Here is a 21,771-nt window from a genome sequence, read left to right on the forward strand (position 1 = left end):
TTCCCTCTGTCCGTTTCCCTAACTCTCAAGCAGGCCGACAATAATTCGCCGGAAAGCTCCCCCTAACCCCCCTCAACTCCCCCACCCACCAATCTTGGTCCGTCTGCGTCTTGGTCACCACCTTGATCCGCTCCCCTTCGTCAAAGCTCAGATCTCCCTGCCCCTGCCCAGCAAACGGGTACAGCGCCACAACCCACTGCTCCTGCACCAACGCGGGCTTCTTCGGCGGCGGTGGAGGAGGAGGCCGTTTCTTCACCACCAACCCCCCGTTGACCATAATACTTCCCACCGCTGGATTTGGCGAAACAGACCGCTCACGGGCCGGCTTTGAACGATCGATATTCGCTCCGCCGAGGTGAGACGCCGTGGTGAATTCTGTCGGGTTGGCCCACTCCGGCCGGCGGGAGCTGAAAGACGAAGGGGGTGTTTTTGCCGGGGATGGGGAGGGAGAGGGTGGTTTGAGGGCGTGAGATGATGGGATCCGCATGGGGCGGGGTTGGAGGCTGTTGCTGCTGCTGTTGGTGCTGGGGATGAGGCCAGAAGGCGTGCGCCTGTAGCCGTTTGAAGGTGGAGGTTGGGTGTAGCCGCCTTTGTGGCGGATGAAGCTGATGTGTTCGATTTGGGATTGGATGGGGCTGCAGGCGGCGTTCCAGACTGCAATCACGTCTTCCATTGGGGGTGCCGGCGAGGGGAAGTTGGAGTCCTCGCAGTAGTTGTGGAGGGTGGTGTAATAGAGGCCCAGAAGCCTGTTCTGGATGAGGACCAGAGCAGCGAGGAGGGGAGGGACGATGCTGAAGGTCGCCTCGACAATAGGGGGCAGCGTTTGGCGGAGGTGCTCATCTGCAATGTTGAACTCCTAGATGGGAATTAGTCATGAGAGATCCGAGAGCAACACTGGGCTCTGGGGCGGGCTCACATCAGCCACACGAGATAGCTCATCCTGATACTTTGCAAGAGATGCATCTTCCTTGGCGTTGCGTCCGGGTTTTCGTTGGAGCTTCAGCGTCTTGTCCTGGACCTTTTCGTAGTCCAGTCTTTTGTTCTCGCGCTTCTTGATCGTCTTGCGAATGGGGGTGATGTAGGACCGAGCATCCGTTGCCGGCCTCAGAATCCGTTCCTCAATGGCCACAATCTCTTGCAACAGTTCTGTCTTGAGGTCGCCATACGTTTCCTTCAAACGGAGAGTGCGTTCTAGCTGTAACTGAGGGGTCGGTGCTGCCTCACGGCCATGGCCATCCGTGGCTCCTACAATGGGATCATACAGGCCCTCGAACTCAACCACCATGTTGTGTTGCGAGTTGATCAGGGCATCCCACGAGTCTCTCCATGCACGAGCATTCTCAATCAGCTACTTCTAACATCAGTCATGACTGCATTGCCACCATCGCGGATTCGATCAGCTTACCGTAGCAAGAACCTTGTCTGCATCCTCATAATCCTTCAGGAGAACAGACACTTTGGCATTGTCTCCGGGGCCCTTGTTCAAGAGCTTGCCAAACTGTCTTTGCATTGACTGCATGATGGCGTTTCGACTTCACCACGGGGTGGATGCCTGGTGAGAATCCGAAAAAGGGGGAAACCAGGTTTTTGTCCGGCCGAGGGGCGTTCGTTTGGATTGGGGGAGGGGGTCTTCCTGTGCAACACGTAACTTACGCCACATATGCAGTAGCCATGTGTTTGCGGAAGGGGACAGGTCCAGATCCAGACACAGGAGGCTATCATGAGCCGTCGCCAGGCAGGATGAAAAGAGAAGTATGCAGAGAAAACCAGCAAAGGGGCCAAGGTAATTAATGTAATTTGAACTGGCCTGTGTTTGTCGGCTGTAGGGTCTCACAAGCCGCAGAAACGATGGGCAATGGCGCGAAGACTCATGTTCGTCCCAACACCACTTTTCGAGGCGCAGCTGTTGCGGAACGGGTCTGGCACCTGGTAAAAACAGGGCGAAGAGAGCAAAAACAGGCCCAAAAAGGTCAGTGATATGCGTTGATGAGCATTTCAGAAAAAGAGAAGGAGGGGGTTCCAGCCAACTTCCGACACACGATACGGAGTATTTTTGCCCAGCACGCCCAGGCAACGAGCGGGAGGCTCCTGCACTGCAGTGGGCGAAACCCCCAAGCCATTAGTGGTCCGATCCACTGGCGAGTTTTGTTGGAACAGGGCCAACGGGCAATGTCGACTTGTGTGAAGTCTTGCTTTTGCCCGCTGGCCAACCAATCATGGCTAGGAAAAGCCTAAATAGCGGATATCTGCACAGGCCTTGTGTAGGTTGGGTTGGGGTCACGTGAAGGCGCGCAGCAACGCGACCGCAATGTCCCCGCGCGCGTCAGTCGATTCGGAGTCCAAAGGTGCTGCCTACCTGGCACTTTACCGGAATCACCCTCTCAATCACCAGTCAAAGGCTATGTGGTAGTATCGACCATCTCGACATGCTTTTCGACAATGCCCGCCATCACTTCGTCGGGAGCCAGGCCAGAGCTCGCCGGCGGTGGGAGCAGCGCCCTGGTGTTGGAATTTCTCTGTCTCTTCACCCACGACTTGCAACGGAAACAAAAACGATGGCAAGATGGACGCCTCAAGTATCATACCTTCAACAAGCGGGTCATGGTGTACGATGACCGGGGAAACGCTGTGGGCGACATGCACTGGCAGCGAGACTGGGACTTTGACGAGGGCGAGGAAATCAAGCTGGATCGGGGAGGGGTCATTGTGCAGGTTCAGGAGTGTGTTGGACGTCAAAACCAGGATTTGACTGATCTGTTGGACAAAAGAGCAAAGGAAAAGGAGGAACGTCAAAGCCGTACGGCGACGAGAATGGCTCCTGCGGCCTTTGGACTACGCACGCCAGCAATTCCATCAAGGGTATATCCAGCTCAAATTGCCGGTCCCCGATCCCATCACAGGCGTCTTGACCAGGTTCTAACTCCGACGGGCCACCATGGACGAGCTCTCGTGCCCACTGAATCACCTTTTGAGCAGCGTCAGCGAGACCAGGAGACTCCTGATGCCAACAAGGAGACTCCCTTGGCGAAAAGGAGGAAACACGACGATACGCCGCCGAGCAAGCTAGGCTACGCCCAGAGTTTGTTTGGTGCTTCCCTCACTCTCTCGGCGGTACCCATGAGCTCAGCCCCTGTCCGGCGGCCTGCGGCATCAGCGACGCGGATGCATTCTGGCCCTGCGTCCTCCCAAGAAAATGATTCACCGGCGGGAGAGCCCGAAGAGCGGGAATGCCACCCGTCAAAGAGGAGAAAACGCGATGACATGCCGCCTAGTAAGATGGGGTATTCCCAGAGTCTGTTTGGCGCCACCCTCAACTTATCAGCTGTCCCTATGAGTTCTGCCCCCGCTCTCCGACGAACTACATCGGTGGCACGAGGGCATACAGAACCACCCTCCTCTCAAGAACATGGGCCACAGCCACAAGAACCGACCAGTGGGGTCCAGGAGATTCCAGTTAACCCTTCTGTACGAGCTGGTCTTTCACGGTCTACTGTAACAGCGCCTCTCTTGAATACTCGTTTACCGCCCTTGGGAAGCGCCTCAAAACCTGCAGCAAAAAACGAGGCTGGTAAGGCCGGCGCAAGACAGAGAGATGTTGCGGTTGAGTTTCCGGCGGAGGATACTCGCATGAATTCTGACCCCAGGGACAGTGATTTATCTGCGACGAGGAACCGAAACGCAGCGAAATATATCGACAGAGGTCAGATCCGTGGCCAGAACGTTGCACCAAAGCCGAAAAAGCCACCTCCGGTGCTAATTCTTGATCACGATGATGATGATGATGATGATGATGACGATATGGAGGGCGGAGAGGATGACACGAATCTCAACGACAAGAACCAGGCGCCTACACAGGACAAAGATATTGGAGAGAGTCGCACGCTTCCCAGGAACATGCCCAAACAACGTTCCAAGAAGCCCACGACCAAGATGCCCTTCACAAATGCAGCCCCTGCCACGAAACAAGCGAAATCATCGATGAGCACAAGGAACAGCAAAACCAAAAAGGCCCAGGACACTGGCTCTAACCTTCCAGTCGAAGATGAAAGAGCACCTGAGGGTGTTGAACTTACTATGCCACCTGAAGGGCCAAGGCCACAGTTGCGTATCCAACCCCGCCAGAAGCGTGGCCTGCTTGTGTTTAATGAGAAAGGAAACAAGTCCAAAAAGCCCAAAGTACGCCATGCTCAATCCCATGCCGAGTTGGAATACGATGGAGAGCCTTTTGTTCCAAATCCAGCGCCTATGACCATGTCAGAGAAGGACGATCTGTTTGCGTCCTTTGTCGATGCTCCACAAGAGGCACAGACAGTCCCCAAGCCCAAAACACCGCCTCTCCTGCAAGATGTACATAGCTTGGGAGCCAGACACGAGAGCCTGGCAAATTCTCAGGCCAGTAATGAGGATCAGCCATCAAACATTCGGGCCAATGATGACCCATCTCTGGACTCTAACAACACTTTCTCCGTTCCTCCCCCTGCCGCTTCAAAAACCAATATGATGGGAGCCAATGACGAGGGCACTGCAGGCCTTTACAACGCTGAGCACTCAAGAAAGAGATCACCAGGTCAGCAAAGGACGGCCGATTTGGTCAAAGATACCACCCAGGATCGAGGGAGCACCATTCAACCTCCGGAGTTGCCGCGAGCCCCGACAGGACCGATCGCTGAACCGCAAACCAGCCTCAGGTATCTGCAAGACAAAATGACAGATGAAGAGGACGTCAGCGAGAGGCCTCGAGCTCGTCTACCCAGGAAAAAGGTGACATTGGCACTGGATGAAAGTGACAATGACAGCCTGCCAGTTCGCAAAACCAAGAAGCGAATGACAATGGCATTAGACGAAAGTGATGATGAAAAGCCAGCAAGCTGCCAGAGCACCAGCCGAGATATATCGGTATCAGAAGAGAGTGCCGGTGAGAAGAGGCCAATGCGCCGCAGTAACAGACGCACAGCGAAAGCATTTGTTAGAAGCGATGATGAACGCCCGCCTACACGTCAGACCAGGAGCAACACAACAGTAGCAGTTTCGGAAGAGAGCGACAGCGAGGAGCTTCCCCAAGTCCCTGTGGCTCCAAGGCTAGCCAGACTCAGAAAGAGTGTCAAAAGCAGGGAAGTCATTGGCTTCATACCGTCGAGTTCCCCCGTCATGGAGGTGGCTACCGTAGCAGAGCCTCGGCCAGCCCCTATTCCGACTTCTTTTCCAGCTCGTACCCCTGCTCCTCTGCCCTCTTCTTTGCCACCTCTTTCCCCATTTCCCGGTTTGATGGACACACCCCCAGGTCTAGAGGCCAACGATATGAGCTCTCTGGGCTATTCCAACGGCCCGAAGGCTCCCGCACCAGGAACAGGCATCCCCGAACCAGAGCCCGTGACTGTGCCAGTCGTACAAAGTCTACAAACCAGCAGGGTGTTGCCCCTTTTGCCTGCCTTCGAGTCAAGAACAGACGTACCTTCGGCTGTTCGACGGGATAACTTGCAACCTACCATCACAAGCCGGGAAACACTGGTCACGGAGTCTGCCCAAGCTCCCACGCCAGCCCACCTCGAACAATCTATCTGCGATTTCCCAAGCGGCGAGCCCCCGCACCACCACCTCGCTTCTGCTCCGGGGGCAGATAAGGCTGGGCAGTCTGCAGTTGCTCATCAGCAGACCATGCCATCGCTCGACACGAGCTCGACTTCTGTATCGATGCGACCAGCTTCTGCCAAGGGACCGAATTTGATTGCAGAGGAAGCGGAGGGTGTCTCAAGGTCACACGAAGCCGTCAGTCATCAAGAGGTGCAGGAGAACCCAATTGCCGTCCCGCGGGATGTTGGGGTTTCTCTGGTTGCATCAAATAACCCCAACGGTCAAGCACTGCAGGGTCCACCTGCTGCTCCTACTAGACCGAAAATCGCAAACCCGGCCACTCGCGGCCGTAAGGCTGCCCTCAAGTCACACGCTGCTGGTCAAGTTCCCCAATCTATTCTACCGTTGGAACCCGCCCCTGTACGGCTGACTGTGCGGCCACCTGAGACAGCACGGCCCGGAGCAGCCGCTGGCGGGCGCCCTAAATATAAGATGCAGCTACCGGGCTTTACCTCGGCGAAGGAGACAGCAAAGGACTCTGGGGTGGACGTAGGGCCTTGGAGCAGGGAGGCCCATGACCTCTTCGGGAGTGGCCGACCTTCTGAGGCTTAGGTTGCTGGTTTGCATACTAGGTCTATATTGAGGCTCCTGGAGTGTGCAGTGTATGTTTCTTAGAGTAAGCAGGCCGGCCGGTTGATGCTGAATGGATTCAGGGACGCCAAACCCTGCGGGCGGATGGAGGCCATATTAGGAGTCAAGTCGTTGTACTGTTTGCTCTGGGTACATGCTCACCGTGGCGCCGCTGCGTTCAATTTGCTGGTCTGATTCGGAGCTTTAGTACTACGTACGAACTTATGTCGAGATGAAGTATTTGTCAACAAAGCATGGGCGCATCTTTGCACCACACTGAGCTCAAATGTTGTACACAAACCACCACTGTATCCTGCCGCTGGGATGTGCACTTGACCCGTTGGAGCCGGCAGACAGACACGAGAAAATATACATGCGGTTACCAAATCTTGGGTAGGTAGTTGTACACAAGGTGAACCATCGCACCACGCTCGGGTAATAACTGCCACTACCAGGCACCACGCAAGGGGGCCAGTCAACCAGACGGGCGGTAATGCGCATCCCGGTTGCCTAGGGCCTGCTGTACAACACTGTAGTCTATCGAGTCAAAAGTCATCACGGTACATGTTTCAGCTCGCAGAGGCAAGGCTATTTTGGATGCTTCATGACCCACCCCATCAGAGCGGCAGCTCCCCAAACCAGCAGTTCATGTTTTTCGGCTACGATTCCCTCATCCGGGCCTTTCGACCGGACTAGCTGGGCTGACAAAGGCATGGATACCAGGTAAGGAGGCTATGGTGAGAGGAGGACCGCCGAAGCAGTATATTTGCCATCTACATCCATTTGCATGGGAAAGGCCCGTATGCCCTCCGACCTAGTCAAAACATACCCCTTCCATTGGATCAGACATATGGGGACTTTCTCGACACGCCGGCAGGAATCCCCACCCAACAATGTCACACAAGGGCCTCAGAGATCGGTTCCTCACTTTCTTTCCTACCCCCTCAGTCCCCGGCAGTGGCTCGTGGTTACTCTTTGTGGGAATTTGCTCGGACAAACTAATGGACCACCCGGGCCTGTAACTCCTCCAAAACAGAGCCCCGAGATTTCTCCCCAACCGGATGCCGTCCCGTCTAGTTTCCATATTGCCATCCACATGACTCAGCCGCATGTGGTATCGAACGCACAATACGACGCGGATACGGTGGGAGAGGGGGGCTGTTCAGCAAACCCTTTCTGCCCCTTGCCAAGGAAGAGAGACAGGAGAAAGACACGACCAGTACGGCATCTTTGCACTTGTGCCACGCCCTCACTGTCACCAGCTTGTCTCGTTGTAAAAGGTCGAGTGACCATGATTCCACGCACCACCGCCACCACCACCACCACCAAGCATCACAACCGGCGGCAGATCACTTACAGACACGTTGCTGGCCGTTTTCTAGACCGGATCCACTCGCCCAAGGCACGTCTTGGAGGGAGAATAGAACCTGGGGAGACTACTACGACAATGTACAACGGCATACGTATATACCTAGACACGTATACTTTACACGACCGCAAGGCTTAACCCAACTACGGTACTCGCCTATTCTCATACACCTTTTCCTTGGGTATGATAGGTAGCTGGATCACCCATCAGCCGCACCTCAACAATTGAAGAAGGAAAGACATACGATCTATCCAGTTTCCAGTTTTTGGTAGGCATTCTCTTGGGCCTTCCTTCCTCCCCTTCCCCCCTCCTCCCCCTCCTCCCCCACACACACACAAGTGGACGATGGCCACCTGCGAGCCAAGACAAAGCTCGTACAAAAATACAACATCAGAAGTTCAATTGGAGATTCTCATTGGGGCACGCAAAAAACAAAAAAAAAAAAAGACCCGAATGGGAGGGCCGGACGGGGGCTGGGGCCCAATGAGAAATTGGAAACAACGAGGGAGAGCTTATGAAAGAATTCCATATTTTATTACAACCCGGAAAAATAAGGCCGAGCGAATGAGGTTGTAAAATGAGCAAGGTGGTACAAGGCACAGACAGAGGGGTGGGGGGATGGAGGAGGGAAGGGGTTTAGACAAAAGAAAAACGGCTCAAAAGATATCGTTTCTTATGCATGCTGGGGAATTGCTGATGGGATGGGGGTAGGGGGGGGAGGATAGGCAACGCGTGGTGGTGTGGTAGCAGATGCGAGGGAATGACGAAGCAAAGTGACGGGAGAGAAGGGTGTGAGAGAAGGGTGTGAGAGAAGGGTGTGAGAGATGGGTGTGAGAGATGGGTGTGAGAGATGGGATGAACCAGACAGAACCAAGAACTTTGTTGGACGCACGTCGGAATCAAAATCTTTCTCTCAAACAACCTTGTAGGGCTGAATAGAAAGACGAGACCTGGTGAGTGGAGTGGTTCCACAGAATGGAGGTGTGGAACAGGGAAGAGGGAAAGCATCAGCGCTAGGCCGTGTGGGGATGAGAAGATGTTTGATGGCTTCCTAGAAGGGCAGTTAGATCACAAGATGTTTGCGGATGGGAGTCGATTCGACCGGGCGAGAGGAACGGGGGGGAATGTGATGGGATTACAAAGACTTACGATCGAGGGCTATTACTGGAGCATCAGAAGATGGATGCGGTCTATCGTGGCATTCATTCTGAGAGGGGAAAACGTCGGGGAGCGAGCTGTGCGATGGTTGAACGAGAGTTGGAAGTTGAATGGAAATTCCATTTGAGTTTAGCGTTCCCGAACGCCACTTGGTTGTCGGCCGCCAATGGACACAGTGGACGGCAGCCTCGCCTTAGTGCAAAAACATGGCTGTCTACGCCTCTCCTAATTGCATTAGCCCAGTAGCACACTTACCTACACAGCACGAACAGAGTGCGGGGGAGATGCCCCCATCTCCAGCTCCTGCTCACCACTCGTCAATTCCCGTCATTTGCCCGGCTCTCGTGGTGCGCGAACTACTCTCCACACAGAGCAGCCCGAAACACTCGTCCGCAACACCCAAAGAAGCACTTTCCATTGCGGGCCTGTCTGGCGGTGAAGAAGAAAGCCGTCATACGCTCTCACGGCTCCCTCCTCCACGTTCCGGCTCGCCGAGTCTCCGCACAATACAACGGCTACGCCTTTGGGAAGCAGTCGCTTTCAACGGTTTGGCCCGGGGGGATGATGCGGCGTTTCTGGTCTTGTGTTCCCAGTCAACCCCCCTCCCCCGGCTCCCCCCCTGGCTTACGTGTTGGTTGGAGCTTCAGCTTGTCGCTCTTCCTGTTGGTCTCTAACCACCCTTGAACGCCGCACGTCTACCTTTACACACCCGGCTCGCCATGGCCCCCTGCCATTACCTAGCTGCTCCGAGTGAGCACAACGGATGGAGGCGGGTTGGAATGGGTGTGGATGGTGGATTACCTGCGGTGTGGATTATGGTTTTGGGTTGCACTCACTCCATGTCACTAGACACCCCCGTCTCCCACCTCGCCGCCCATCGCCCCGTCAGTCTGTCGGCTCTGGGGAACGTTCGTCTGCCATCACGTTCGTGAATCGGAAGGGGAAGGGGGGTGGTAGAGCCTCGCATGGGTGGGGGGAGGGGGTCACCGCTCGGACTCAACGGCGCCGTACACTACACATCTCTCAACCATCGAGAACAGCGGTAGGTACGTGATGGGAGTGCGCCATGCTTCCTTTTCTAGGCTGATCACACGAAAGCCCAGAGAAGTCTCATTGCTTGCTTGGTTTCGTCAACATCCTTGCTCGAGCATGGATGATATTTAGTTCCGTTAGGTCCCGACTGTTCGGGTCGCCTTCTTTTGTTCGGCATGTTGATCTCAGCGCGCTGTTGCCAGAGCAGAATCAGGCTGTGTGTGCCTTGGGGTGTGGTCTGCCTTGTCTCGCTGGCAGCTACAAGATTCACACCAGCCCGCCGCTTCTTTTTGACTCTTGCCTACCCCGGGATTTTTGTTTCTCTGCCCTCCACCATCTGTCTTTGGACCTTTGCAACTGGTTGCGGGGGTGGTGATCGATCCAACCTACAACGTTGTCGTCCGCTATTCTCAGTTGTTGCCCCTTTCTTTTGTCATACTATATCGATACAACTTTCCTCCTTTTGCTCGTTGGGTGCTACCTGATACCACAGCCTTGCCTCACCATTTTCACGCCCTCGGCTCGGAGCCCGTCACCTTGCCTGCTTCCCCGCCGACAGCTTTCTCGATGTCCCGGCCGCAAAAACGCAAGCTCGCCTCGGGCGTGTCTGAGCCTAGGCCGAAGCGATTCTCGTGGCGAGGCAAGGGTCCAGTCCCTCGACCTACCCCAAGCGAGGAGACCCAGGCGCTCTACGATATCTGGCAGCAGGCCGAGCGTGAAGTGAACCTGGCAGACCTGCGGAGGTTGAACGAGCCACCGACCTTTGTCGGCCATGACGAGTTTCTCCTCTCACCCTCGCAAGCAACTTCGAGATCTCGTTCCCCTTCCTGCGCCAGCACCACTCACTCGGTCACCAAGGCGATGAATGGTGTCGACCTCAACCAACAAGGATCGAAGTCCAAAAAGAAACGGGCCACGCGTACCAAACCGCTGAGCAAGCCTGCCAAGGCCAAAGCAGCGTTCATACGAAAGCTGGGAGCTTGTGAGGACTGCAGGAAACGACGTGTGGGGGTAAGATTGCTTCACCTTTGTCTGCGTCACTTGGGTTGCCTCTAACCTGGCCTTGCAGTGCACTCGCGAACACTGGGATCTTCATCTCTTCGAGGAAGCATGGAGGGTCAAATACGGACCGTTGCCCGAGGAGGAGGATATCAAGCCTACTCCGCTACCCGAATTAGGCGTGGAATATTTCAAGACCGAGTTCCAACTCACCCGGATTCTAACCCCCGAGGTCGCCACCGAACCACCGCCTCCAGACCCGAGCAACCGGTACCAGGCTCGGTTCAGTGAACTGGATGACCTTGCCGGTGTCGGAGGGCAGGTCGTCTCCGCTGCTGGCGCGCCGCTGGGACCGGTCGATGAGGAGATTGACATTGACAATATGCTGCAGACATTGCAGCATGAGGACCACGAGGAGCCGCCGCTCATCCCTGTCGAGTTTACCGACTTCTTTGACACCGACTTCGATCTGGACTTTGGCGGCGCCGACATTTTTCAACCAGCCCCCGAGACGAGCTTCAACCCCGAGCCCGCAGACGATACCTGGCTTGGATACACAGATTATCAGTGTGTGCCTGTAGGTAAACAGACCTACAACTTGGTCGGACAGCTGCAGTTTGAATGTCTCGGAGCCTCTGCCGCCGAGCATGACGGTGTGGAATTCCCTTGTGCGCAACGCTTCAACACGTTAGACTTGCTCATCGAGCACTTCTACAGCGCGCATTATGTCTTTGAGAATCACGAGGAGAGAGGAAGGTGCCTGAGCTGCTTGCTCGACTGGGATCTTACCAGCGCCGAGGAGTTAACCGAGCCTTGCAAGCAGTGTGGCCAGGACCGGCACGAGAAGTGGTACTGGGGATTCATCAGCAAGGGCACACCGCCGAGCTTGACTTCGGGGACCACGTCCGTGAGGGTCGCCAGTCAAGACGGATATGGCTACGGGATGCAGCAGGGAGGGTCGCCGTTTGGGAACCAGTCGACCGATCTCTACGGCCACGGCAGCGGGGGTGGGTATGACTTTGGTGGAGGATTCCTCTTTGGGGACTATGGGGACGGGCGCAATCAGTACTACAAGGCGGCCCAGCACCTGACGAAGCAGCCGTACAAATCCACGATCAACAGAGGCAGCAAAGCGATGCCGGCTTTTGGGTCTCATCCGGCTTACTCTATCTTCGTTGGATTCTCCCTTCTTTCGGTCATCGCCACACGCCTGTATTTGGCCGTCGGAGCTCCCTATCAGCCAGCCTCTTCATTGACGGTGTCGAGCCCAAGTTGGTGGGCGGCTTTCGTCCCAGAGTTGTCGGTTGCTTGCATCGCTGCCGGGTTGGTAGCGATGTGGCTGTTTCGACATGTTGTTCAGTATCGGGAGGATTCGGTATGTCCTTGCCCCTTCTTGTCTCTGGTTGGCGTGATGATTGCTAATGTAAATGACAGTTGTATGCTGCCCTGAGTATAACCAGAGCGGAGGCTCTTGAGGGTTCCGTGAGAGCTGCAGTTGCTGCTTAAAAGACTCTGGGTGCGTTTTTCTTCTGTCTGGGCTTTACACGGTAGATTACTATGACGCAAGTCAGAATTTTTGGTTTTGGGTTTTGGATACCTCTCCCACGCTTCTTGTGTTTCCTATCCCCTTCCTTTCCTTTACTCGACACATGGTGACTCGAGTGTCGGGCGGTGGTTTCGATACTTTCGGCCATTTCTTTTGTTCCTAATTCTCGTTGCAATGTTTCTTTCCATGTACTGGCTTCTTAATGTCATGGAACCATCGGAGGACAACTGCCGGTTTTGGAGGAGGAAAATGTGTATTCAGCGAACATTGGGTGGAATACTGCTTTTTGTACTGTCGAGTCATTGGTGATGAGGTAGGTAATGAGGTGATGAGGTGATGAAGTGATGATGAGGTGATGAGTTGCCGAGACGCTTCCGACTTGTTTTTCTTGGAGAACACATGGAGTGTGACGGGCGAGATGACTTTACCACCTACCCTTATATATACCTCTTTCTTCTCAACCTTTTGTCGGCGCATACACGGATGATTCCAATTCTACCTCGCATTTCTGCTCCTATCAATATCGCATCATGCCTACTGCCTACAGATCGTTTCATGCCAGTAACTCCAAGTATGGGTAAATCCCGCCTGTCACATTGCTTAATCAAAAGAGAGCGAGGCTTGTTTGTGTGACCTTGCAGGAGTAGCGGTTGGGATCGAAAGCTTGAACACTGCCACGCAACTGCGAGATTGCATTGGACAGGAACCGACAGCCGGCTGAAAGACGGTGGAAGGTGGTGCATCACAACCACCTCATCGGTTTAAAGTGCGGGGAAGGGAAAGAGTCATCGAGCTGGAGATGTGAGATGGGCTTGTTGACCTTGATGGCGCCTTTGAGGACTTTGAGCCAACCTGATCGAATGCAGGTTGTCGGGTTTGGTACAAGGGGAAAGGAGGAGGAGGAGTGATAAGAGAGCAAAAGGGGCTGTTTCTTGGCGGGTGTGTGTTCGGCCGGCTGGGCTGGGCTGGGCTGGCCCTCTCCACACCCCCACATGTCGAGGGAGAGGAGGGTCTGTGAGGTCGTCTTCAACCCTGTGGGGAGAGCCTCAATTTGACGATGGGATCGGAGTCTAGCGGCAGAGCATAGAGTATGTAGAGGCTTCAAAAAGTCTATTAGGAATGGAGGAATGAGGCAGCCCAGGCTGATCGGCCTGAGGCATATCCGCTCACGAGAAACTCGTGGGCCATTGTCTCGACGAGGTGGAGGTGATTGATGAACCTCAAAGGAAGAGAGTACTGATGGGATGGACCCCTAACAACACGGTGGAAACGGCAGGCTCGCTAGGAAAAAGAAAAAAAGATCTTTGCAGATAGTGGGCATCTCAAAGAACAACAACAACAACCACAACCACAACCACAACCACAACCACAACCACAACCACACCGCAACCGCAACCGCAACCGTAACCATGATGGTGGTTACGTCGTTGGATCGATGAAGCGTGCCACTACGCAAACTCTCCTTGTTAATGGGGATATTTCCCCTTGACTCATCCGTCGCATCCAACCAATCGAGAGGGAACGAATGCCGGTTGGAGAAGGTGTGCCAGTTGGATGGTGGAAAGGATACGGCCTCCTGGGGAAGTGGTGCAGAGGCGGGTCCGCACCATTCCGTGTGAAGGCGCTCGCCGTGAAGTGCAACCATGCAAGCCACCCCAGCACGGGAGATGGTACCAGGTGGGAGAGGAATATTTTGTAGAACGGGGAGGATTGGAATTGAGGACGGGGTGGTGGGGACGGGGGGGATATAAGAGGGATGGGGGCCGGAGTGGTTTCACGGTAGATTGTAGCGACGAGGCCAGGTTTCAAATGGCCTTTTCAGGTGGTGAAAGAGGCTTTTTGGGGGATGTTGCCACTGTAAAGGTTCACCATGGCCATCTGGTGATGCTCCCGCAAAGAGGAAGCCGGGACAGAAATAAGATCGGACACCAAGTACACAGCCCCACTCCCAGACTGAACCACGCTAGTCCTAATTCGACTCGCCGAAATACTGGGGGATCAACCTTCGCTGCGCCTTGATGACTGGCCTGGTTCACGCAAGCTTTGTTGTTGGAATTCAAGCAGTGAAATATCGGCCTGACTCCTTCGGACGAAGCTCTTGTCTTTTTCTCTTCTTGTTCTCTCTCTCTCTCTACCGGTACCTGGAGGTTCGAAATAGTCTTGTTCAATTGCTTCCCAGCACTTGTTTTTGCACTTGCACTTTGCACTGCCCGCCGCGGAAACGCTTCACAGTCAGTTCAAACAAACCTTACCAACAGGCAGCCGGAACTCTTCATCCCCCTGTCGTCTTTTGCTCTCTTCTTGTTGCTTCACCACACACACACACACACATCTACTCCTACAGTTGTTGTGTGTGTGCCACCAACTCAAACTTTGCCATTTTACCAAAGAGTTTTGCCTCCTGCCGATAGTTGTGTCTGTTAGAGAAGCCACACGCCAATCAACCAGGGCTTCACAATTCCCATCACACGCGGATTGTAAGCACCAAAATCCGCAACCAAGTTGGCAACACACACACCACGACACCCACACTTCGAAATCACATCACAGTTGATTCCGACATCACACCTTGTCAAACACGCTGGTAACCAATCCCAGCCCGAGACTCCTGACATATCTCCACACCAACCTGCATCCTCAACTCGTCACGGGGTTGCGTTTGACACAGTACGTACAACGCAACCGTTCAACGCGATGGCCAACATGGCCCAGAACGGCTCGGCCGGGACAGCCTTCCATGGCTTCTCGGTCTACCAGCCGGCTCTAGGGGCGGCCCTCCAGTGGCTGCCCCAGGTCGGAACCCCTGAGCTCGATGCGATGATCCACGCTTTCCTTCCAGGCCCTGCGTCCATCAAGGACAAGAGAGCGCACGTCTCGATGGACTTCTTCGAGTATGCTCGCCAGACCGGAGAGACCATCAAGTTCTACCCCGTCCCCGCCACCTCCTCCTTCTCCCCTGCCGTCACCGCCTCCCCCGTCGGCTCCGCCATCTACGACTCCGGCTATGCGTCCGGCTACGACACTTCCCCCGTCACCTCTGACCAGAGCTGGGCTCAGTCGCCTGTCTCCTTTGCTCCCGTCGCCTCCTTTGAGGAGTTCACTCCTGCCTCCACCTCCAAGAAGGCCACTGCTTCCCGCCAGCACACCATTGACTTCTCCAGCCACCCGGGAATGCGGATCATGACCAAGGACGGCAAGGACGTCACCAACTCGGCTTCTCGCGGATGCAAGACCAAGGAGCAGCGCGACCATGCTCACCTGATGAGAATCATCAAGGCATGCGATGCCTGCCGCAAGAAGAAGGTCCGCTGCGACCCTAGCCACAGGAAGCGCTCTGCTTCTCAAGCCTCCACTTCCCCATCCGAGCAGAAGAAGTCTGCAAAGAAGGCCAGGAAGTCCGAGCAGCAGCCTTCCGTGCCAACTGACCAGCTCGTTGCCAACGCTTTCGCCGCGGCGCCCGAGACCACCACCTCCCTCCCGGTAGCGTTCGATGCTGACCTGGAGAACCTCTGGAACGACTTCATTGTGGAGCAAGACCCTGTCGTTCTCCCTACCGACTTCACCTTCAACGACCCTCTCTTCGACGCTTTCCCCGACTCCCAGAGCTTCTACAACCCCAGCTCTGGCTCTTCTTCCGCCACTTCGCCTTCGCAAGTATTCACTCCTTTCACTCCGGCACCCGCCACCGCCTCGCCCGCCACTCTCCTTGTGGATGCACCGGAGAACCTTCTTCCTTACATGAACCCTGGCGTCGACCTTGGAACCAGCTATGTCGACTTCAACCTCTACTCACCCGCGTCCAGCTACTATGATGAGGACCCCATCTTCCAGCAGACTGATGTTGGCAGCCGACACGCTGCCGCCTCGTCCAGCGCCGAGTACAGTGGCCCGTCCTATCAACAACAGCAGCAGGTTCATCCCGGCTCAAGCCACAACCTGGTCCTAGCGGATCAGAACAGCTCTGATTACTACTACGAATCTGAGCGCCACTCTGAGCCGGTACGACATGTTCCTGAGGCCCTACGCGCAGACCACCGCTCCTCCTCCGCCGCCGGCACCGAGGTCTACCTGCAAGCAGTTCAACAGACCTTATACACCGGCCAGGATGACAGCACGGTTGCCCACGACGTCCAGTCGTCGGTTAGTCCGAGCACATCCACCGGAGCCAGGAGGGTAAGCTCACCATCACCATCACCATCACCATCACCCTCACCGGCACCCCTGCTGCGCACGACTGCGATGAACACGGGCACTGTTCTCCAGTCAGGCGTACCTGGGCACTCTGTCGCCATAACACCGATTGCCACCACAACAAGCACGGCTGCCATCGATGGCCGATGCTGTGTGGAGGAAATCGTGGGTGGCAGCTGCGGCGGCGTATCTGCCGACCTTGGAATTCAACCAAAGTCTGGCAAACAAAGCCGTGTCAAGCAGTGCTTCGATGGGGTAAAGGCGGTATTGGCGACGATGATGGTCGCAAACTCCCCGACACGACGTCAACCTGCCGTGAAGGACGCTGCCCAGGAAGGCTTCCAGCCGTCCATGGCGCGTCTTTCTCAGCTTGTCGTGCTCGGTCTTGTTTCGATACTCTGCGCGTCTTATGGGACGCATCCTGGGGGTCAAGTCGACAGCCTCGCCAACATACTGAGCATCATGACTCTATCTTTGGGCTACATAGCACTGTGGTGTTGTGGAGTCCCGGGGGCGACCTCGGTCGCCTCGAAACGCTTGCAAATACCAATGGCCAAGATCCAGGCCCTCGGCTCTGCCTCTCAGGGGGTTCAGTCGAGGGCATCTCAACGGGGGAGAAGACTCCTCCGATCAATTGGCTACGCCAGACCATCCATCATGGTGTAGTACCATGGGTGGTCTGGTGGATGTTGCTGCAGGTGTGGGGAAAAAAGATATGAGGATGTAGTGATGTTTTTGCATGTTGACATTAGCGAGCGCATTTGTTTGGTTTGGCATATGATACCCAGGGTTTGGTTTTACAACGGATTTCGGAACATGTCGGTCGTTCATTTCCTCGACGTCGTTTGGGAATGGATGGCTAGGTGGACTGTGGAGATGCCTGGTACTGATGATGGGAGCGATGCTTTGTTTTCTGCTATTAGCATGATTGCTATTTCGCTGGATTCCGTTCGGGATAGTGTTAGCTAGTACAGGGAGTGTTTGCTCTTTTTTTCTTTCAGACTTGACAATAGAGGCCCCTCTGCAGGCCATCGAAATTAAAAACGAAAAAAAAAAAAAAAAAAAAAAAAAAAAAAAAAAAGAAAACTCATAAGTTCCTTTGCTGTGATGTGATGTGACATGTTGGGGGAAAGCTATTCATCTTTACAGAATGACCAGAAAAAACAAGATGAGACAGACTTGGGAGAGTAGACATGTCCAAGCCTGTCTCAAGGCATCATCTGGTGAAAAGGAGACAGTGGCCTTCTGGATGTCAACAGAAGCAAACAGCAGTCGTCCGTTACGGGTATGCAACAAAGCGAGCCTTTATGCAAACGAACGTTGGGAGAGAAACCGTGGCGTGCATGTACCGGGGGTACCTGGCGAGCACAGAAGGTCCAGTCATTTTTCTGCCGCGACCCACAGGGAAATTGCTGCACAAGGAACACACAAAGTGGGCCCGAGATGTTGTTCACTCGGTTTTCACTCCTCACCATGTCTGTCTGGGCGCTGTCTGACCATTCCATGTTGCCAGACTGCTTTTTCCAGCCCGTATGAGGCCGAAAGCCCTCAAGTGACGCCAACTGCCCTCCAGACAAGGGGGTTTCTTTCTGCCTGGGCCGATCCCGTGAGCCAAAACATCGCATCTCAACTTTCTCAAGGAAGGAGAGAAGGAAGGCGAGAAGACTCCAAACGCATCCTGCGAGTGCATCGTTCCTCTCAAAGAATAGCCCTTGCCGGCTCCTCAGCATTAGTCCCTACTCTCCAGCACTCTGTCGTTTACCGGAAACACCTTCCTGTTTTTCCCTGGCATTCTGGTCTTTCAGGGCGGGTGTGTGTGCCAGGCCAGGCCAGGCCGTGACTGCAAACCTGTCTTGTGAATCGACAAAGGGCCCACGCATCCGAGAGCAAAAATGGCAGTCACTCTGTTCCAAGCCCTTGCGGCCACTGGCCTCAAAGCCTTTGCCGTTTTGCAGGCTCTCCTATGGTTCCCCGCCGGCGTCTTTCGACAGGCACTCGCACTTCTTTCAGCAGCGACATCATCCCCCCACCGGCCGAGCTCGCCAACTCTTCCCCGTACTTCTGCTCCTGCTGCCGGCTCTCTTGGAAATTGCAACAACACTGCCGACACCGACCAAGCCGACCTTCATGCCAACCAAGATAGCGGCGCCGACAACACCGACTTGACAATGGCTGGGGACTCCTCCTCTGCCTCCTCTGCCTCCTCGCGGCAGCAGCAGACGTTGTCGAACAATGCACCTCTCCCCAAGGTCGTCCCGGCCATGCCAAGGTTCGGCCCGGCCTCGTTGAAGGAGAATGCCCCTGCGGCTTCTGCTGCCAACCCTGCCGTTACGACCGCCAATTCGACCGACGCGGTCGCCAACGGCGTTTCCCGCTTGAGCCTCCAGGAGAGTGCTGCTGCTAGCAATCGTGTTCTTTCGGCTTCGGATGGAAATGCTGGTGCTGGCTCGACCGCCGCTCCCGCCGAGAACGGCGGCACTGCGGCTTTGAGCAAGGGAAGTTTTGTTCAGTCTAACGGCGCTCTACCCGACATCTTCGGCGGCGACGAGGCGCTGGCCACTCAGGAGGTGACCCGCGCTCCTGCTGTCCCGTTGACTCACAGCATCTCGCAGACTAGTAAGCTGAAGGAGATGCCGCCGCCTACGATTCAACTCGGTGACGAGACGCTGCGCATTCTGGAGAAGGAAGAGACACCTGAGCAGGCTGCTGAGAGGGCTGTTCACAGTGGGTTCATGAGGGAGGCGTTGGATATGGTAGGTTTCAGATTTCCCTTTTTTTTTTTTTTTTTTTTTTTTTTTTTTTTTTTTTTGTTTCCACCCAAGAGGTGGTTGTTGAGAGTTTGTGAGCTATGGTCAGATGAAATATCAGGCATGCGGACAGTCAGACATCAGCCCCGACTTGTTGGATTGGCTCTCTACTCGCAGGCACCTGTTGTCCCCTCCCCCTGCCATCAACCTCTCGTTTTGGAAAGATGGATTTCCGGAATGAGATATGTTAGGCTGCTTTTTTTTTTGTTTCATTTACACAAGGCTTCGGGATCCCCTCCATTAGTCTGGTTACACGACTGTTGGCTCGCATCAGACTTTGCTGCTGTCGGCTGCATCGGTCTTCGGCATGTCCTACCTTGACACGCTCAGCCTCTTCACTCACCCGTATCACCGGCATGGCTTGACCATCGCTTGCTAACCTGTCCACCGCAGGCCCGACTTGCCCTCCGAACAAACGAAACACCGGTTGGCTGCGTGCTCGTGCACAACGGACGTGTCATCGCCCGGGGCATGAACGCAACCAATGTCAGCCGTAACGGCACCCGTCACGCCGAGCTCATGGCCATTTGTGCGCTGTTGTCCTTCGCATCCGAGGCCGACACCGAACCTGCCCGTCCTGTCAAGGCCATCGTCCCTCTCGGCGACAAGACCAACTCCCAGCAGCCGGAAGTCGACGAGGAAGATGCTCTCTGGGGTGACGTTGACCCCCATGATGGGCATCTCTTTCCCTACGGCCAGAAACTTCACCCGGCTCCGCGTGTTGATCCCTCGGTCATCCAGGAATCTATTCTCTACGTCACGGTTGAACCCTGCGTCATGTGCGCGAGCCTGCTGAGGCAGCTCAAGATCAAGAAGGTGTATTTTGGAGCGGTCAACGACAAGTTCGGTGGGACGGGGGGTGTTTTCCGGATCCACAAGAACTCGCCTCACTCGATGGCGAGCGCGCCGCCTTCGCCCGCGCCGAGGAATGGGAAGGGACTTGCGAGACCGGTGCTGGAGCGGAGGCCGGTGTCGAGTGCCGATGTCACGACCGACGCGGCGAAGGCTGGAGGAGCGCCTGTGATGGCAGGACAAGAAAGTCGGGAGGTTTTGAGTCCTGACGAAGAGGTGAAGGGGGGTCCGGACAATAGTGTGCTCGACCCGATTGACACGTCGCATTTGCCGGGGGACGGGGGCAATGTCGAGCGTGGGTATGAGGCCGAGGGGGGGTGGGGGAGGGATGAGGCTGTCACGCTGCTGAGGCAGTTTTATGTGCAGGAGAATAATCGAGGTATGTTTTCTCTGGGGAGGACCGCAAAGAAGGGTTGATGCTGACAGGGACAAAACAGCTCCTGTCCCGAGAAAGAAGGAAGGCAGGGCTGCGAGGTTAGCGGCTATGATGGAGAGGGACGGTCATGCTGGGGGACCTATGATCGACCCCAACTCTACGGCTCCTCCGCCAGGTGACTGCAATGGTGGGGCTGAGACGCCCGAAGCTGTTGGGACGCCGATCATGGAGACTTGTCCTCTGGCTGGGGATGAGAATAAGGAGAATGAGGTTATCACGGCTTGAGGGGCTGCGATGATAGCATGAATTGACGGGAGTGTGGGTGCAGTGTAAGAATATGCGAGGGAGGACGGATTGCATTACTCTGGAGTTTAAAAATGAAAATCATCATGAGGGCATTTGGTATTTGGGGACGGGACAGGAAGGTGTTGGGTGGATAGGAACATTGGGGGGAGGGAAGCATTTTCACACATGGTTATTTGTTTGTTTGTTTGTTTGTTTGTTTGTTGGTGCTGACCTTTAGACTAGCCAAGCACTCGCAGATATCCCTAGATTTATTTCTGCCTCACGGCTTGTTGGGAATGCATTAGGGTTTTGAGATGATGGTTCAGTGTTGACCCGAAGATGTTGGAAGTGACCGCCCTTCCCTTGCCTTTGCAAATACATATATGTCTGAGGTAGAGGGGTTAGTGGCTGTCATGTTTTGAGTTTTGGGGTTGTGATACTTGGTGATAATCGAGGACTCGTGGTCACGAGCCTGGCTGCCCACACTTGGAGGAGATGAAGTTGAAGCAACCCCAGTTCACACCCACACATGATCCAAGCCGTGACCACTTTCATGTTCAGGTAACCAAACCAGACGGGAAGGAAATCAATGTATTCCCCTCATCTCCAACCAGCTAGCTGCCCTCCCTCCCCCCCTTCCCCTTACCAAGATGGTTGCAAGCCTGAGCTGTTTGAGCTGGCGAATGAGAGGTTGAGCCTTATCAGCTCGGGGAGCCCAGCCAACCAACCCCCCTTCCCCTTCCCCTCTAGGATTTGGACCCTTCTTCGATTGTTTGGGAAAGCAGAGGAGGAGCTTGGTTTGCATATGTCAGAATTGTGGGGTGGATAGGAAAAATCGGCCGGGGGGGGCAAGACATGTAGTTAGTTAGTGTGTGTGTCGGATCCCCCGTCGGTCGGGTTTCTTTCTCACTTCTCCTCAAAGTGCCGGGGGATTTTGGTTCCCCGTTGTCCAAAG

At 55.0% G+C, this 21,771-nt stretch overlaps 5 protein-coding genes across 5 annotated transcripts; 4 read left to right on the forward strand and 1 right to left on the reverse strand.

The window, feature by feature from the left end:
* Positions 1-25: 25 nt before the first annotated feature.
* QC763_121130 (uncharacterized protein) lies at positions 26-2,142 on the reverse strand (the record flags this gene model as incomplete). Its single annotated transcript, XM_062908704.1, has 3 exons — positions 1,406-2,142; positions 917-1,348; positions 26-856 (listed from the first exon to the last, which is right to left on the reverse strand). The coding sequence occupies exons 1-3, from the start codon at positions 1,517-1,519 to the stop codon at positions 26-28; spliced, it is 1,377 nt and encodes a 458-aa protein (XP_062771825.1). The 5' UTR covers positions 1,520-2,142.
* A 297-nt stretch (positions 2,143-2,439) lies between these two features.
* Positions 2,440-6,183, forward strand: QC763_121140 (uncharacterized protein; the record flags this gene model as incomplete). The annotated part of the gene is made up of 1 exon (XM_062908705.1): positions 2,440-6,183. One exon carries the CDS (start codon positions 2,440-2,442, stop codon positions 6,181-6,183), a length of 3,744 nt encoding a protein of 1,247 aa, XP_062771826.1.
* Positions 6,184-9,227: 3,044 nt separating this feature from the next.
* Positions 9,228-12,822, forward strand: QC763_121150 (uncharacterized protein). The gene is made up of 4 exons (XM_062908706.1): positions 9,228-9,306; positions 9,376-10,771; positions 10,830-12,134; positions 12,194-12,822. Exons 2-4 carry the CDS (start codon positions 10,328-10,330, stop codon positions 12,263-12,265), a joined length of 1,821 nt encoding a protein of 606 aa, XP_062771827.1. The 5' UTR covers positions 9,228-9,306; positions 9,376-10,327; the 3' UTR covers positions 12,266-12,822.
* A 2,177-nt stretch (positions 12,823-14,999) lies between these two features.
* Positions 15,000-17,162, forward strand: QC763_0025010 (uncharacterized protein; the record flags this gene model as incomplete). The annotated part of the gene is made up of 1 exon (XM_062905434.1): positions 15,000-17,162. One exon carries the CDS (start codon positions 15,000-15,002, stop codon positions 17,160-17,162), a length of 2,163 nt encoding a protein of 720 aa, XP_062771828.1.
* A 527-nt stretch (positions 17,163-17,689) lies between these two features.
* On the forward strand, positions 17,690-20,947 carry TAD2 (tRNA(adenine34) deaminase). The gene is made up of 3 exons (XM_062908707.1): positions 17,690-19,249; positions 19,697-20,534; positions 20,593-20,947. The coding sequence occupies exons 1-3, from the start codon at positions 18,389-18,391 to the stop codon at positions 20,814-20,816; spliced, it is 1,923 nt and encodes a 640-aa protein (XP_062771829.1). The 5' UTR covers positions 17,690-18,388; the 3' UTR covers positions 20,817-20,947.
* Positions 20,948-21,771: the final 824 nt, after the last annotated feature.

Source organism: Podospora pseudopauciseta, chromosome 1 (genome assembly GCF_035222475.1).
Source record: "Podospora pseudopauciseta strain CBS 411.78 chromosome 1, whole genome shotgun sequence".
Taxonomy (NCBI): Eukaryota; Fungi; Ascomycota; class Sordariomycetes; order Sordariales; family Podosporaceae; genus Podospora; species Podospora pseudopauciseta.